Here is a 15,717-nt window from a genome sequence, read left to right on the forward strand (position 1 = left end):
TTGATGAGTTTATTAGGTTAACTAGGAACACATTTATTTTTTTTTTGCACTGAATCATTGGTTATATTCTGTCTTCTGTATGGTCCAATCTTGTTCAACTTATTCATCAGTGACCCAGATAAAGGGACAGAGTGCCCCCTCAGCAAGTTTGCTGATGATACCAAACTGGGAGGAGTGGCTGATACCCCAGAGGGCTGTGCTGCCACTCAGTCAGCAGGCTGGAGAGATGGGCAGAGAGGAACCTCATGAAGTTCAGCAAAGGCAAGTGCAGAGTCCTGCACGTGGGGAGGAATAACCCCAAGCACCAGGACATGCTGGGTGCTGACCTGCTGGAGAGCAGCTCTGCAGAGAAGGACCTGGGAGTGCTGGTGGACACCAAGTTAAGCATGAGGCAGCAATGTGCCCTTGTGGCCAAGAAGGCCAATGGTATCGTGGGGTGCATCAGGAAGAGCGTTGCCAGCAGGTCAAGGGAAGTGATCCTCCGCCTCTACTCAGCCCTGGTGAGGCCACACACACCTGGAGTGCTGTGTCCAGTTCTGGGCTCCCCAGTACAAGAGAGACATGGCACTACTGGAGGGAGTCCAGCGAAGGGCTACTGAGATGATTAGGGGACTGGAGCATCTCTCATATGAGGAAAGGCTGAGAGAGCTGGGTCTGTTCAGCCTGGAGGAGAGAAGGCTGAGGGGGGAAATCTTCTCAATGCACATAAATATCTGAAGGGAGGGTGTTTTAAGGAGGATGGGGCGAGACTCTTCTCAGTGGTGCCCAGTGGCAGGATGAGAGGCAACAGGCACAAACTGAAACATAGGAAGTCCTGTCTGAACATGAGGAAAAACTTCTTTGCTGTGAGGGCAGCTGAGCACTGGAAGAGGTTGCCCAGAGAGGTTGTGGAGTCTCCTTCTTGGAGATACTCAAAATCTGTCTGGACAGGATCCTGGGCAAGGTGCTGTAGGTGATCGTGCTTGAGCAGGGGTTTTGGAGTAGATGATCTCCAGAGATCCCTTCCAACCTCAACCATTCTGTGAACAGTGAAACCAACCCGTACAGCAAGATGGTCTAAATTCTGTAATCATGTTAACATTTTTCTCCAGATGATGTCACTCCTGGCTATACTAAAAATGCTGCTAGTATTTTCAGATTTTTTTTTTGGTCTCCAGATGTTTGACTCCATGGGTACTATGAGCTGTCATATTGGAATGATCTGATTCATGACCTCCTCTCACCCTGTTCTCCCTTTCTTCCTTCCATCTAAAAGAAGAGAGGAGCCTCTGGCTTTTAGAATTAGTGCAGTATGGAAGTATACAAGAAACAGATGTTGTAATACAATTACTCTCACCTTATGCAGTCCAGTGCTTAATGTTTGGCCTGCTAAATAATGGCAGTCAGGTTGCAGGGAGATAAATACAAAGGAGTTTGTTTATGCTTCAGACACCAATATGTGGCATTTTGGGGAAATGCCAGAACTGCCAGGGCTCTGAATTGAAATCTGACGGTGGTACTCATTTCGGGGCTTTCTGCAAGCATAGGTGGACATTGCTTTCTTGTTTTATATATGATTTATTTTTAAACTAACTTCGGTAAGCAGAATTGCTAGAAGAATATTAGTGAAATTTAAGAAATGGGGAGAAGAATAGAATCTTAAGTTAATATTAGACTTGCCTATGAAGCTGATTTTTGTTTACATTGGAGAATGTGTTCCCTTCTGTATAAAAGGAAATAGGTTGTTTTTTTTTCCTTTGAAATATGTGAGAAGCATTGAAAGTTTTGAAATAAAACATCAGAAAGCATTGGATAATTCCTTTCATTTGTATGCTTGTCCAGTGTGATTTTCCTAGAGTTTAGCACTTTTTGGTCTTGGTTTGATATTTGATGACATTATCTTCCAACTTCTTTACTGGTGTACTTAATTCAGTGTAGGAATTCCAATACCTTAATTTGTTGGAAATGTGACATGGGAATTATCTGTTTTGTGTATAAAACAGCTGTTGGAATTTAGTATCTTCTTTCCAGTGAAGAGGTGGTATCTGTAGTGAAAATTAATCATCTTGACATTCTAAACTGGACCTCAGTTTGGTGGTCTGAGCTTTTTTAAGGCATACTTAGAGTCTAGAGATATTCTGTATTTTATTTGAGTAACTGGGAATGATTTCTCCTTGGGGAGTGAAAGACTTTTTTCTCAAAAATCATGAGGGGTGTGTGAAGAGGATCTTATGAGAGACTTGTGTGGATAGTATTTTGCTCTAGAGTTTATGGGGAAAACGTGGGTGGTGTATTATTTTCCTCAAAATGTCGATTTATATTATGTGCAATTCTAATTAAAAGGAAAAAATACAGATGCTGATGGATCTGAAGCTGAGTGTTGGAAACTCTTCCCTTGAAAAAGGAATGGGCAGAATTCAGCTCAAGATGAAACTTCACAGGCGATGCCTCTCAAGTGAGATCCCTGAGCTGAGCGCATTGGATCAGATTTGTACAGCTAATGGCAATATAAACTGTTGATGGTGTAACATAACCTAACATACGGTGTAGTTTTACAGATTAAGTCTAACAGCAGCACTTGTTCAGTGATTTGCTTACATTGCCTTTTCTCTGAGCCTGTTACACTGTGATGCTTCCAGTGCTTCTGTTTTATGTATTCTAAGTAGAATTTGAATTTATTCTCATATTTGGAGTTCAGTTTTGCTTGGCAGACGTCTGAATTTCTGCTGCTAGAACAACTTTGTGATTTCCACAGCATTCTCTACCTTAATCTGCCAATGGCAAGTAAGTTGGAGATATTTAGTTTGTTCAACTGTTGTTGCAAGCTGTTAAGGATCATTGTATAATAAATCCTTTATAAATTGATTATGTTCTGATACCTTTGTGGAAAGCAGTTTGTATTAGCTGTTGTTTATACTTTGGACATGTCTGCTGTCTTATGTAAACCAGAAGTTTCAAATAATAGACATCAATATTAGCCTTCTAGGGTTGTTGTGAGAAAATAAGAAATCGGTGAATTTCAGAATTTCTAAAACGGTTTTTGGAGTATTGCAACAAGTGTTAAAAACAATATCCTGTCATAGTGAGTAAATGAATTACTGGAAGTTTAAGAGCTACGTTTATTTTGTCTGTGTGCGTATGAATGGATATATAATACAGGCATGCTTAAAAAAACTCTAAAACAACATGAAATTTGTTACTGAAATGTTGACTTGAATTTGCAAGGTGAATGAGATTGCTTGGTGATTGAAAAAAGGAAGGCTGTTGAGAGAGGGGGATAAAAACGAAAGAAGAGTCCAATTTGAAAGTCCTTTCAGTTTAATTACACCAAAGTTTATATTTAGCCTGTGATCAGAGCCCTCATGCACTGTTTGAGCATAGTAACCACTAGAACCTTTTTTTCCTATCACTTGTCTGTTATACAGCATTGGTAAGCGATTAAGTGTTATTGCTTAGTCCCAATGTTTTTCAAAACCATACTGACAGTGAAGTACTTTCTTCTTGGGAGTAAGCTGGCAAATGCCAACTAGGCAGTTTTCAGAGAAAGTGATGAAATATTAAGATGATGTTGTAGGGTTATGTGGAGGTTCAGAACATAAAAGCTTTAAGAGGAAAGGAAAAGTATGACAGACTTGCTTAAAAAGGAAAAGGTGGGGAGGCTGTATTAGATGAGGGGTTGTAGTAAGTACAAATGTTGATTGTTGGCATTTTCAAAGCCTTCGGAATTGCTCACTGCCCTTATAAAGGAAGTGAAAAGAGCCTTTGCGGAAGAGAGGTGGAGATTTAGATAAACTAATACCTTTCATATAAGCAACTCAGTTTATTATAGGAAGATGGAGATGCAATTACTATAGTAAAATTCAGTTTACTATGAAGAATGAAAGTAAATTCCCAAATCCTCCTTTATGAAGGAGAAGAGAATACTAATACCAATGCTCATCACTAATGAATCCTATTTAAAAAAGGCTGACAACTGAAGCTGGGGGCTAGTTTTGCCAGCTGCTAAGGAATTCCACTATTTTTTTCCATGCAGTATTTTTGTATATGTGTATTTGGGAATGAATATTTTAAGCTTTTGGGCTTTTTAAGCTTTTTCAGATGCAGGCAGTTTTCAAGAGATTTGCACTTCTCCCACTTAATTACCCAAGCGGGATAGCTGGGTAAAAGTGTCTAACTAGAGACAAAGCTAAGCAGATCTTCAGACTTGACTCAAATGGGTGTTCTGTCTTAACAGAGCACCTGCTCTTTGCGCTGAGATATGTAGACTAGTTTACGATCAGGATTTTCTGCCATACTCAAAGAATGGACTGAAGCTGTAGAACTTCATATGGTGTATTTGAAAAGCAGTGAAGCGAAAAGTTAGTGTGGGCTCTTTGAGGATTTCTGTAGGCAGCAATATATAAACAATTGCTGGTTGAGGTTCAAACTGATGTTTTTAGATGGAACATGAATATTTCATCTAAATCTTTTAAGGAGCTACTCTTCAAGTGTTCTCTTTAATAATAAAACTTGCTTTCTTATTCCCTAAGTTAGCAAGGAAGGGATATAGACTATTAAAAGAACAGTTCCTACTCAGTCCTTCCAAAACAACCAGCCCTGCTATCATTATTCAGTCAAATATTTCACTTGCTGTCCTGTGATCTCTCTGAATAGAGCAGGAAGATATAATGGGAAAGAAGACTTTGTGGTTTGTAACTTTCTAGAGGATCAGCAGCCAAACTGGGCTGCATTTCAAGGGAAATCCTATGCCATTACTAAATCTTAATGCTGAAAAACAGTAGGACAGGGTAGAGACATATGGGTACTAATGTACTGGAAAAATAAGTCCTCGAAACTGTGGAGTATTTGCATAATTTCATTACTGCTGATCTGGATAAGAGATTCAGATAACAGATGGGAGATGATCTGGTTTCTGAGAAGGACTGTTGCTTCACTTCACGTCCTGGCTTCATTGTGTGGTTTAACAGTTCCCATCTCAAACTTTTAGGTTTCCTTATCAGTGTCTTTGTAATGTGGGATGAACATGTATGTATTTGTTCTGTGTGCAAATTAAGATCTAGAAAGGGACAGATGCTGTTTGGAGACGCTAAAGCTTAGGGGAGTCATTTCTTTGAGTTTTTAACTTGATTCTTTATCCTTTGTGCTCTGGTGAGGAGGAAAGGTGGCTCCTTCTAGTTCTACCTCTTTTTTGGTACAGAAATCTCTGCAATAGAGAGAACAAATCTTGGCAGGGCAGCCAAGGCTAGCTATCCTGTTCTTTATTTTCAAACAACTTGATGTCATACAAATGTGAGCGAAGTGCAGCTGCTTAAGATGCAGGGTTGTATGTAGAACCGCAGACGTGAGACTTGGGTGTGATTTAAGCTGGTCTGGTGGAACAGTATTTCTAGGGAAGGAAAAAGGATGCCTGAGACTGTTGTGATTTTAGGAGAAGCATGGTATTAAAGGTAGTGGTGGTCCCTGTTTTATTGTGTGAAGCTCATTTGGGGTTGGATGCAGCCACAGTGGAAGATAGATTGTTACAAATGGTAACTTGAACAGTTGTTCAGATTGCTTCAAACTAGCCTCTTTGCAAATGTTGGTGCTAAAGCAGATGATGATGACCTAAGTAGAAAACAGAATTATGATCCTCCTTGTCTGAAGCTTTGCTAGTTCTTAGTGAATGCTGTTTTTGTGCTGCTCCCATCACTGAAGCATCCGAGTTCCTTTTAGTAGTGTATTAAGTGGCATGGTTACTATCTGTCCAGTGTAGGTTACTTCTTGAGACCTAGTGATTGGCAAAAGGGATTAAATGTTGTCTAATAAAAGTTCATCTTTTCACTGAGATAAATAATATCATAAACCTACAAATATGAGAAAGTCATGGATTCTCAGTTACCAAAAAGACCAAACAATTGTTTATCAGCATTAGCAAAAGAGGGAAAGTAGCTTCTCTATGAAATATTCACATTTTAAAGTACTTGTTAAAGCTTTCAGACTGTCCAGTCTCTTGAATATTTTGCTTGGTGTTTGAAAGCTTATCTTCTTAATTCAGTAGTGAGAATTATATCTATACTATGAACAAAAAGTAGGTGCAGTTTGACATGCAATAAAGCTTAGTTACCACCATGTTACAAGATGTAATCAGTTCTTCTGAAGTCAGCACCTGAAAGAAATAGGGCTTTGCAGCCCCAGGGGCTGTGCATGCAGAATCAAAGGAAGGGCTTGAAGGCTGTGGGGATTTCTACAGCTCTGTTCCACCATCTGTGTTAGGCAAACTTTGGCCTTTTCAGTTTAGGATTACTACTTCTGTGCTCTGCACAGCAGCTTTCTGGTAATGACATGTTTTTGCTGTGAGAACAAAGCCTTAGTAGTTACGGAGGCTTTTCCTCACTCTGCACAGGCAGATCTCGAGATGTAAAAACTCCGTAGTTAACAAACGTCCAGATAAAACGTGAACGAGTTTTACCCGACTCGCCGCTTCCAAAGGCGGAAACAGGCGTGCGAGAAGCGCCCCTCGCTCCAGCGCCGCCCTGCCCCGGGCTCGCGCCGCCGTGGCGGCTCCCGGCCGCGGGGAGCGGGGCTGCCGGGGGGCCCGGTGCGGAGCAGCGGCGGGAGCCGCGTAACAGGGGCGGACGGAGGAGAGGCGCTGCCCGGGCCGCGCTTCCGCGGCTCCCGTCGGCTGCGGCGGCCGCTGCCCCGCGCACGGGCCCCGCGGCCGCTGAGCGCCGCCGCCCCCGGGGGCGCCCGGTCACGGCCGCGCCGCCCCGCGCTCAACCGGCGCCGCCGCTAGACGCGCTCCTCCATCTTGCCGGGGCCGGCGCGTCGGGGAGCGCGCCCGGCGGGGCTGCGCCTGCCGCTCGCCGCCTTCCGAAGGAAGGGCCCGGGCTCCCGGGCGAGGGGGCCGCGGCCCGCGCCCCGGCAGCGCGCGGAGGGGCCCCGGCAGCCCCCGGCGCCGCGGCAGCGCCTGGCGCAGCCCCCGGCGCCGCCGGGCCCTGTGGCGGGAGCGGCCCCGCCGCGGGGAGGAGCCGGCCGCGGGGCCCCGCCCCCGCCGCGCGCGCCGCCGCGTCACGTGGGCCCGCGAGCCGCGCGCGCGCCGCCGCCGCCGCCGCGAGCACCTGGCGGGCGGCGCCGGGGCGCGAGGCGAGGCCGGGCCGGTCCGGGCCGGGCGGCGCCGGGGCGCGAGGCCCCGAAGCGGCGCCTCCGCGGCGAGGCCCCGTCGGAGCTCGCTCTTACGCCTCCCCTGCGTTTTGCCCGCAGATGGCTCAGTGCGTGACCAGGGTGGAGCTGTCGGTGTCTTGCGAAAACCTCCTCGACAAAGACGTTGGCTCGAAGTCGGATCCCCTCTGCGTCTTGCTCCAGGATGTGGGAGGCGATCGGTGGGCTGAGGTAAAAGTGGTTTGTTACCCCGACTTTGCATTGCAACGCACAAAAATTCAATTTTCTATAACAACTGTAAAAGTTGCTAGGTGCTGTTTTTCCTAGTAGTTGCATAATACATTTAATTGTTATATTAGCATTCAGCAAATAGTTCCTGATTTTCATACTCCAGATGCGAGATGTTCATTGGCTTCATTAATTGTCTGCGTATTGCCTTAGAGATACAGGAGGACACTAGTTTGCCTGTTACGACCTGACCTAGACTGTACCCTTTCCTTTTCCCTGGAGCATGCAATCGGAATATAGTGCTTCATGGCTTTTTTTTTTTTTAAACATATTCAGAATTTCTCCACGCTATAGCACATTTCCTATTCAATGCAGCTTGGTTTTTTGCAGAGCCATGGGTAAGCGGGATGGCGGGGGCTTGGTTTGTCGGTTCATATAAAGCATACAGGCTACGTTTGCATACCCCGGTCACTGCCTGCGTTTAAACCAGAGATGAGACCAGGGGAATGGAGATTAAGAGTGTTATGGAAGAAAGCATGATTCTTGTTCGTATTAATTAACTGCTTTTCCTCTGTGTTTGTACAGTTAGATCGAACGGAGAGGATAAAGAACTGTCAAAAACCTGAATTCTCTAAGAAACTGGTTGTCGACTACTACTTCGAGAAAGTGCAGAAACTGAAATTTGGCGTGTATGATATTGATAATAAGTCCTTTGATTTAAATGATGATGATTACCTTGGAGGGATTGAGTGCACGCTGGGACAGGTACATGTAGAAATATGTTAAGTGACCTACAAAGTAGAGATAACTGTTGGCTTTATTATGGCAAATGGGAGGAAAGACTGGTATATTCGAGGCTTTGACACATTAAAATTTGAAAATGTTTTGTTTGTTACACTTGTTTAACAGATTAGTTTATGCTGCTAGTGGATGTAGGTAGAAAAACTGTTATGTTGAGCTCAAGTTTCTACTTGATTTTGGGAACGCTAGTCAAGGAGCACGTGCAGCTCTATTGTAGGGTCTGGAAAACACTGGAAAAACTTCTTGTGGAGATCAGAAAATGTGTGTGATTTGCAATTAATAGCATAAAATGGGAAGCTCTTCTAGCACTGAAGGGAGTCTAGAAGTAAGGAATGTGTGGTGTTTGGAGAGCTCTAATAGAGCTGTTCTTGTATGTGCAGTGTCTTTTGCGCAAAAAGATGATCAGACAGTAAATTTAGGGAGATAAGACTATCTGAGATTTTGTATTTGTTTCCTGAAGAGGCGTTTGTATAGCTAGGTAGGAGAAGAAAGGTAGAGTTCAGGATATTAAAAAAAAGACTTGATAAAATAAAGTCTTTTCTGATTTTTATTAGTTTTTGGCTACTTATAGTGAAAATGTCTTTTTTTTGTCACAAGGGAAGCAAAAATAGGAGACTGAAGTTAGGTTTGGAGACATGTTGGTGGGTACTATTTTGTGGATATTGAGAGAAAATAATTTTCAAGCTGCATAAACATTTCAGGAACACAAATTCTGATGGCTGTCACTTTTGAAAATGAATTTAAATCCTTTTAGGTCTCTTAGGAGAGATGGATAATTTTACTCTTGAAGAATAATTGCTTGCTTTTTATCTAACCTGACAGATTTATTTTCTGTCTTTTAACCTCAGGTTGTGTCCAGCTCAGTGTTCACCCGACCTTTGGAACTGAAGAGGGGAAAACCAGCAGGAAAAGGCACTATTACGGTAGATGAGCTGTTTTTCTGTGGGGAAAAAAATACTTCTCTTGCTTTCATGTATTGATGTCATCTGGGACAGTGGTTTTGTTTTATTGTGTTTTCAAAAGCTGCCCTTGTAGCATACAGGAAAGGTAGATTCTTGTAACTATACACAGAGTTTTTTTCATGCACTAAGTATGTTCAGAGCTCTGTTTTTGTTTTGTTTTGTTTTGTTTTTTAAATTTGTTTTAAAATTTTTATGGCGCAGATTTCAGCAGAGGAGATTAAAGATGCCAGAACTGTGTCTTTGGAAGTTGAAGCTCGAAACTTGGACAAAAAGGTATTGATTCTGTAAATGATATTGTATGCTTCTGCAAGTGTTGACTATATTTACAGTTAGTGCTTTTCAGCCAGGAATCTCACTGTATTTGCCGACGTTCAACTAAGCTATGTAATCCACTTGTGGAAAAAGGCTCATTACGTTTCATTACTGGTAATGAAGTGGACTAAAGACATGATTTTGCACTGAAAAACATGGTGTCAACCTGGAAACTTAACCACTGTATTAAGTTTTGAGAGATTATTTTTTCTTTAGAATTTTCTGTGTGTTTTATTTGATTAAGTTATTGTCTCCAAGGAATATTTTAGCTGTGCAGTGAACTGGGCTTTCTATAATGTTATATAAGGAAGAAAAGGGTGAGATGTAGGTGTGCTATATTGATGTTGTTTTAAGTCAAGGACTGATTTAGGGCATCAGTGACCTCACTGCACAGTCAAATGGCATGATTTATAGTAACAGAAATGGTCTGAGGAGGCTCGGTCTTGGAACTGGTATATTGTGATGACTTTGAAAATGAGGCAGTTTAAAATAGTAAAGTAAAATAAAAAAAGAAAACAAATTTGCAGTTTGTTTGACTGTGCTTTTTTGTAGAGTGGTATGTAATGATTAGCTAGCTTTCTCATTTGAATAAAATACAGGAGATTGATTACTTCTGTGGGGGTTTTATGTTTGCAGGATTTCTTGGGTAAATCAGATCCGTTTTTGGAGTTTTACAAGCAGAGTGATGTTGGAACATGGCAGCTGGTGTACAGATCAGAGGTAGCGTTTCTACACTGATGTATTTCTTATTGTTGAGTTGATCAGATAGCCTGCTCCTGCCAAAAGCAGGGGTCCCACTCCTGGTCATGCCTTGCACCAGCTGTGCAAGAAAAGTTGTCATGTACCCCCAAAAAAGGATATAGCTCACTGGTGTGGCAGAAAATTGTTTACTTTCTGCCTTGTCAGTGGGTCAAACTGGTTCAGGGAAGAGTCCCACCAAGCGAGACGAAGAGTAGCAGAACATCCCCTTTTCGGTGATGATGAGCTGTGTTAGATTGGCTCGGTTGTAAAATTTAACTTTATCCTCAGCTACTAGCCCGTATTTCTTATAGCACCTTACCTTTTGCTTGGTCTCTCATGCGTGTTGCGATCTGTTAGATTCAATTCACTAAGGCTGTTATAGATTGCCCCAGAAGAAGCGCAGAACCCTCATGTTAAATTTCTTAATAATTTGTGCACAGCATCCTTCACATTATATTATTTATTGTAATTTTTAAGGTGATTAAGAACAACTTAAATCCATGCTGGAGGAAATTCAGTGTTCCCTTGCAGACATTCTGTGGTGGAGATTTTAATAAACCTATCAAGGTACAGACTTCAGAAATTCTGTGTTTATTGTTGTAAGTAACCCTCTCGTTGTTGACATTAACTATGAGCTATCAGGTTGTCTAGTCATATTTAAATTTTTAGATTGCTTTTCTACAATAATAATGTGGCAGATAGGTGATTATATGTCTATTAAATATGAAACCTGTGTTAAAACATGAGTTGTCAAACTGAGAAGCTGGGAAATGCAGAAGTGACGCACTTTCTAATGATTAGTCATAAGAAGAATTATGATTAATTATCTGACTATTCTGGCTTTTTTTTTCCCCCCTTCCCTAATATACTATTTCTAAGTTAACTGAGATACTCATATATATTGGACAAGCTTGAATGGCTGACAATACTGTCAGAGAGAGTCTTAATGCAGTTTTCCACTTCATCCATTCACATAAACAGGGGCTTATCCAAACTTCTTTCTGGTCTAACTAGAAATTTGGGTTTGAGTCAGAACTGCAATTCCTTGAGGTTTTGCATATGGGACTCTCTGGTCCCAGATTATGGAGGTAACAGAACAATTAAATCTTATAATAAGTTACTACAAAAAAAAGTTTCATAGGTTAATGTGTTGAAATTTCTGTTATTAAGTAATGCAATGTTAATGTAAAGGCATTTAAAGCCATAGATAGTTCTAAGCGAGTAAAGTCTCTCTTTGCTTATTCAACTCCTAAACACTTTTCATTTGCAGAATTTTCCTGCCCCATGATGTCAATGAAGAAATTGAATGCTGGAAGTTTGATCTTAAAGGTTTAGCATAAAGCATGCATGCTAATCTTTTTATTTGTGCAGCATGGCAAATCCAAAGAATTACTGAGATGATTACCTTGGAAACAGATTTTCAAGTGTGCTGGGGTTATTGAATGTATGGCAATGTTCTAAGTGGTGTTCGTGAGCTTTATCATTGGGCAGTTCTAGCTCAGAAGGAAGTCCTCTTGATACAAAGTGAACAGCAAATGTGAAAAGGAGTTTGGCAAATGATAATAAGTATCTCTTTGCCAAACTGACTTAAACACAGTTCAGGCGTTCTGTTACATGAGGTTGTATTTCCTGTAGTCCAGATCAGTTTGTTTTTTTTAGAAGCTGTCTGTGCTTTGCAATTCACTTTGGAATGAGTTGCTTTTAAAAAGTGACAGATTTTTGCTGTTACTTTCAACCAGAATTCTTGGTGCATTTGCAAGTGCTCCATTAAGTTTCACAATACATCTGTGAAAAAGGAATATATTGTACTTCACTTACTGATTAGAAAATTCTGTCAGAATGGGAAATCCAGACTAACAGACAAGCATGTTGCTAGCAGCCCTAAAAAATACAATATTGAGCTGGAATTTCATAGAACAGTAGGAGAAAAATGCTGTGGGGCCTTCAATTATGTTAGGTAGTTAAACCATTCTTTAATGTTGGGAGAGGGCAGTTGTTTTACAGAAAGGTTAGCCATTCTTAGCTACTTCATCTGGTATTTGCTGCTCTGAAACTCTTGTTTGGGGGTTCCAAAAAATTATGTAGGAAAAATTATGCATGAAACACAGTAGTCAGTGAATGGAGAACTCCTTATACTGAAGTCAGTTTGATGTGTTTCGTAAACATTGGCTTTGCCAGCTGTGTATGAGGATTATTTAGTGGGAAGTCTGTCCTGAATATGTATTTGAACATAAATCTTTTAATCAAATTAATGATGTTACCTAATATTTCAGTAATTCTTTCTTCATTGTGATGCAGAGTAGTGTTTTCCTTGTTTTCTGTTTTAGAACCACCTCAAATTTGTGACACAACCTAATCTCCTTAAGCCTTTCTTCAAAAAAGGGGGCAATTGAAAGTAGCTTCTCTCCCACCTAGTTGTTTAAATGCTGATAGTAAATGTGAGATTAAAAAAAAAAAACAACCAAACCCCACCTGCCGGTCCATCCATTTGATGGCATATGCATAAAGGAAAATCTGTTTTCTTTGAATTTTGGAAGTTTGTCTTGTGGATGAAAGGGACCTTTTACTTAAATGTGTCCCAATGTTCTTAATGAATATTGAATAGTTCAGTTGCAAAGAAATAATTTCTCAGTAAATAGTAATAGTTCATCAGTCAATAATTACGCATAGTGCCCTGCAGTATTGCTAGCTGACCCCAAAGTTAGGCTGTGTTTCAGAAAGCAGTTATTGGCAGCTTTTGGCATTTCTGTCCCGTGTCATGTCTTCCACACGTTTGTGGCAGCACAGCTCTACAGGCTGCGCGCTGTGAATCTCAGCCAGTTTTAGAAAACCCTTGCAAAAGGAGTTTTGTTTTAAGCCAGATCATGCTGTGAGCTAATAATGGAACTGGGCCTAAATACAGTTTTATTGCCACAGCAGAAAGAGCAACTTGAAAACAGGAGCAAGGGGGGGGGGGGAGGAGGAGAAGAGGTGCATGGAGGTGGTAACTGCCAAGTTCTCTGTAACAGTCTCTCCAGCAGCATTAGTGTGAAGGAGACCCTGCACTATAAATCCACACCTTGGTCTCTGACAAGAGCATCCTTGAGTAGATAAGCCCTGACATAATTGAATTGTTTTTAGATCATGTTTCAAATGTCAGAATTACTGAGAGATAGAATGGAGTTCAGAGAGGAGACTGAGAGTTGCTTCTTGGTGGACTGTGCAGAAGAGAGGAATGGAAAACTGATGGGTTGGAAAGGATAAAGGGGAGAAGGGGGGACTGCAGTCTCAGAAGTGACCTTTTTTTCCCTTTGAGGGGACTGAATGATGATGTGGTGCTTCCTGAACACGCTAGATTAGGCCACACTTCACCCAGCATTTTGTAAAGATTTCCCAGTGATATCAGTGGAAGATCCCTAGTGGATCAAAGGCAGTAAGTAGTCTTGAAAGAACCCTGTCCTCCACTTTAGTGATCTAACCACTGAATTTGACATCCTCATCTAGGTGTTATGGATGAGTTCATCTTGTTCCCTCATCCTGAGGAGAAAACTATCACTAGGATTTATACTGGAGTAACATCAGTTTCTTCGTTACTAAAAGCGGTTCCCAGAAAGAGAGCTTTTGAATCTGTGTAGTGTGTGAACTGCAACAGGGGAGAAAGCAGCTGTTCAAAACTTTGTTTCTTGATTGACTGCTTCTGGAATTACCTGCGTTCTGCAGTCTTACGTGTTGTGCGTGTTACAAATTCTCCTTTTAGTTGCTGATTTCGTGGGAAACCATTGCCAGTGTACATCTTACAGTGTGTGCTCTTAGCCACAGTTATTAGCATTTTTTATTTTAAATGTATCGCTCTTTTGCATTATCTAGCTCAGAAGAGTCAAGCTTTCATGATGATGTAAACATAAGTGGTTATTAATAAGTATTTATAATTTGTTTGATACAGAAAATGACTGACAGTGCTCCATGGAAATTGCAGTTTCTTTATAATTCCATGCTATTGCCAGGCATAAAAAAGGAATATCTTCAGAAAGTGCTTGGATAACACGCTTTTTATCAGTTCTTTCCATTATCCTAGTTGTGTCCCTTGTCCTGAATTATCTCAAATTCTTGGGTTGTGAGATGTTTGTGTGGGTTTTTTTGGTTTTGGGGTTTTTATTGCCTCTCATTTTTTGAACTGGGGAAAATTTTTAATTAAAGCAAAACTTTCACTTTGCATACTTAAATGGGTGAGCAATCGTGTGTCGTCTTTTTTCTAACTGGGATTCACTCTTTTACTGTCAGGTCTCAGTTAGTGATATGGATGACACCACCAGTTCAGATTTGATAGGGGAATTCGCTAGCGTCACTGCAAAGCTGCTGGAAGCAGGAGAGCGTGTGGTGAGGAGCTGCCATTCTCCCTAATGCAGTGCACTTGCCCATTGCTTGCTGTCTCTTCCCTTTCAGGTACAGTGCGCAGATCATGATAGCGATGGGTCGCATGACTTGATAGGCATTTTTGAAACTAACCTGACTCAGCTGCAGAAAGCGGGTGACAGCTCTCCGGTGAGCTTTCTCAGTTTCCTCACTCCAGTCCATGATTCAGTCTTTCACAACCCCCTTTGAATATTAACTTCTGATACATATATTTTTAGTTGCTGCTCCAAAAATGATATTTTTCTGCCTGTATCTTTGTATCAGTACGTACGCATCTGGGAAAAATAAAACCTGACATGGGGAGTATAATGCTCCATTTTTCTTGGGTACTTTTACCACTCTTGTACCTAAAGACATCCTTGAGTCCATTGTCTGCTGGCTGCGTGCCGTTTTCTCCAGCAGTTCTGCTTGCTTTTGCCTCTGTTGAGTCAAGTGGAGACAAAAAAGGGCTTCTTGTTCACACTTTAACAGAAGAGCCCAGAGGTGGAGCTCATCTCAGATAACATCTGTGCCTGAGCTGGTCATCCTCACTAGCTTTCTGGTCACCTTTCTAGCTAATGGAGAGAAATAGTACTTCCAAGTGGCACTCTTGTTAACTTTTCTGGGGCTTCTGTTTTAGAATAAGATGAATGACTTGCTAGTGGTGCCAGTTTCTCTCTGTTGTCTGTAGTGGAAACCTGAACTCTGATTCTCATGCAGATATCTGCTCTAAATTCAGACAGATGAATCCCCACACAAGACATAGCCCCAGAGAGCTTCCAACTGCCAGACAACTTGATTTTCGCGGTTGTAATCCTAAGGCTGGGGGAAGTATCTTGCCTTTTTCCTTAGCCCATGTGAAATCAGAACTAATGCAAATGAAGCAAAACAGTGTTGTCCAGGATAGTGATCCCACTGCACTTGTGAATGTAGGTGAAATAGGTATAACCTCTTCCTGTTCCCAACTCTTTCCTCAAGACTTTGTCTCCTCATCTTCATTCCCTTCTGTTAACCAAGAAAGAATCTGACCATGTTAAGAGAAATGCTCGTATTTGTGACTTACTTTTCTGCCCTCTGTATGACAACTCTGTTGTATGATTGCTCACAGAATGACACAACATCATGTTGCTGATGAGGGAAGCTTTTCTGAGGTCTTTCCTCATGTGTTTTACCCTGTGTTGGTTTC

At 41.6% G+C, this 15,717-nt stretch overlaps 1 protein-coding gene across 5 annotated transcripts in view; it reads left to right on the forward strand.

Annotated features, from left to right (window-relative positions):
- Positions 1 to 15,717, forward strand: part of LOC106499928 (RNA-binding protein 12) — a 47,216-nt gene that overhangs the window by 24,201 nt on the left and 7,298 nt on the right. For 4 of the 5 annotated variants that reach the window (XM_067307696.1, XM_067307697.1, XM_067307698.1 and 1 more), the window contains 7 exons: positions 7,219 to 7,347; positions 7,930 to 8,109; positions 8,994 to 9,068; positions 9,309 to 9,380; positions 10,056 to 10,139; positions 10,638 to 10,727; positions 14,583 to 14,681. In XM_067307696.1, coding sequence (XP_067163797.1) covers positions 7,219 to 7,347; positions 7,930 to 8,109; positions 8,994 to 9,068; positions 9,309 to 9,380; positions 10,056 to 10,139; positions 10,638 to 10,727; positions 14,583 to 14,681 — 729 coding nt within the window. The remainder of the gene's footprint in view (positions 1 to 7,218; positions 7,348 to 7,929; positions 8,110 to 8,993; positions 9,069 to 9,308; positions 9,381 to 10,055; positions 10,140 to 10,637; positions 10,728 to 14,582; positions 14,682 to 15,717) is intronic. The other variant, XM_067307700.1, reaches the window with a different exon arrangement.

This window comes from Apteryx mantelli, chromosome 18, assembly GCF_036417845.1.
Source record: "Apteryx mantelli isolate bAptMan1 chromosome 18, bAptMan1.hap1, whole genome shotgun sequence".
Taxonomy (NCBI): domain Eukaryota; kingdom Metazoa; phylum Chordata; class Aves; order Apterygiformes; family Apterygidae; genus Apteryx; species Apteryx mantelli.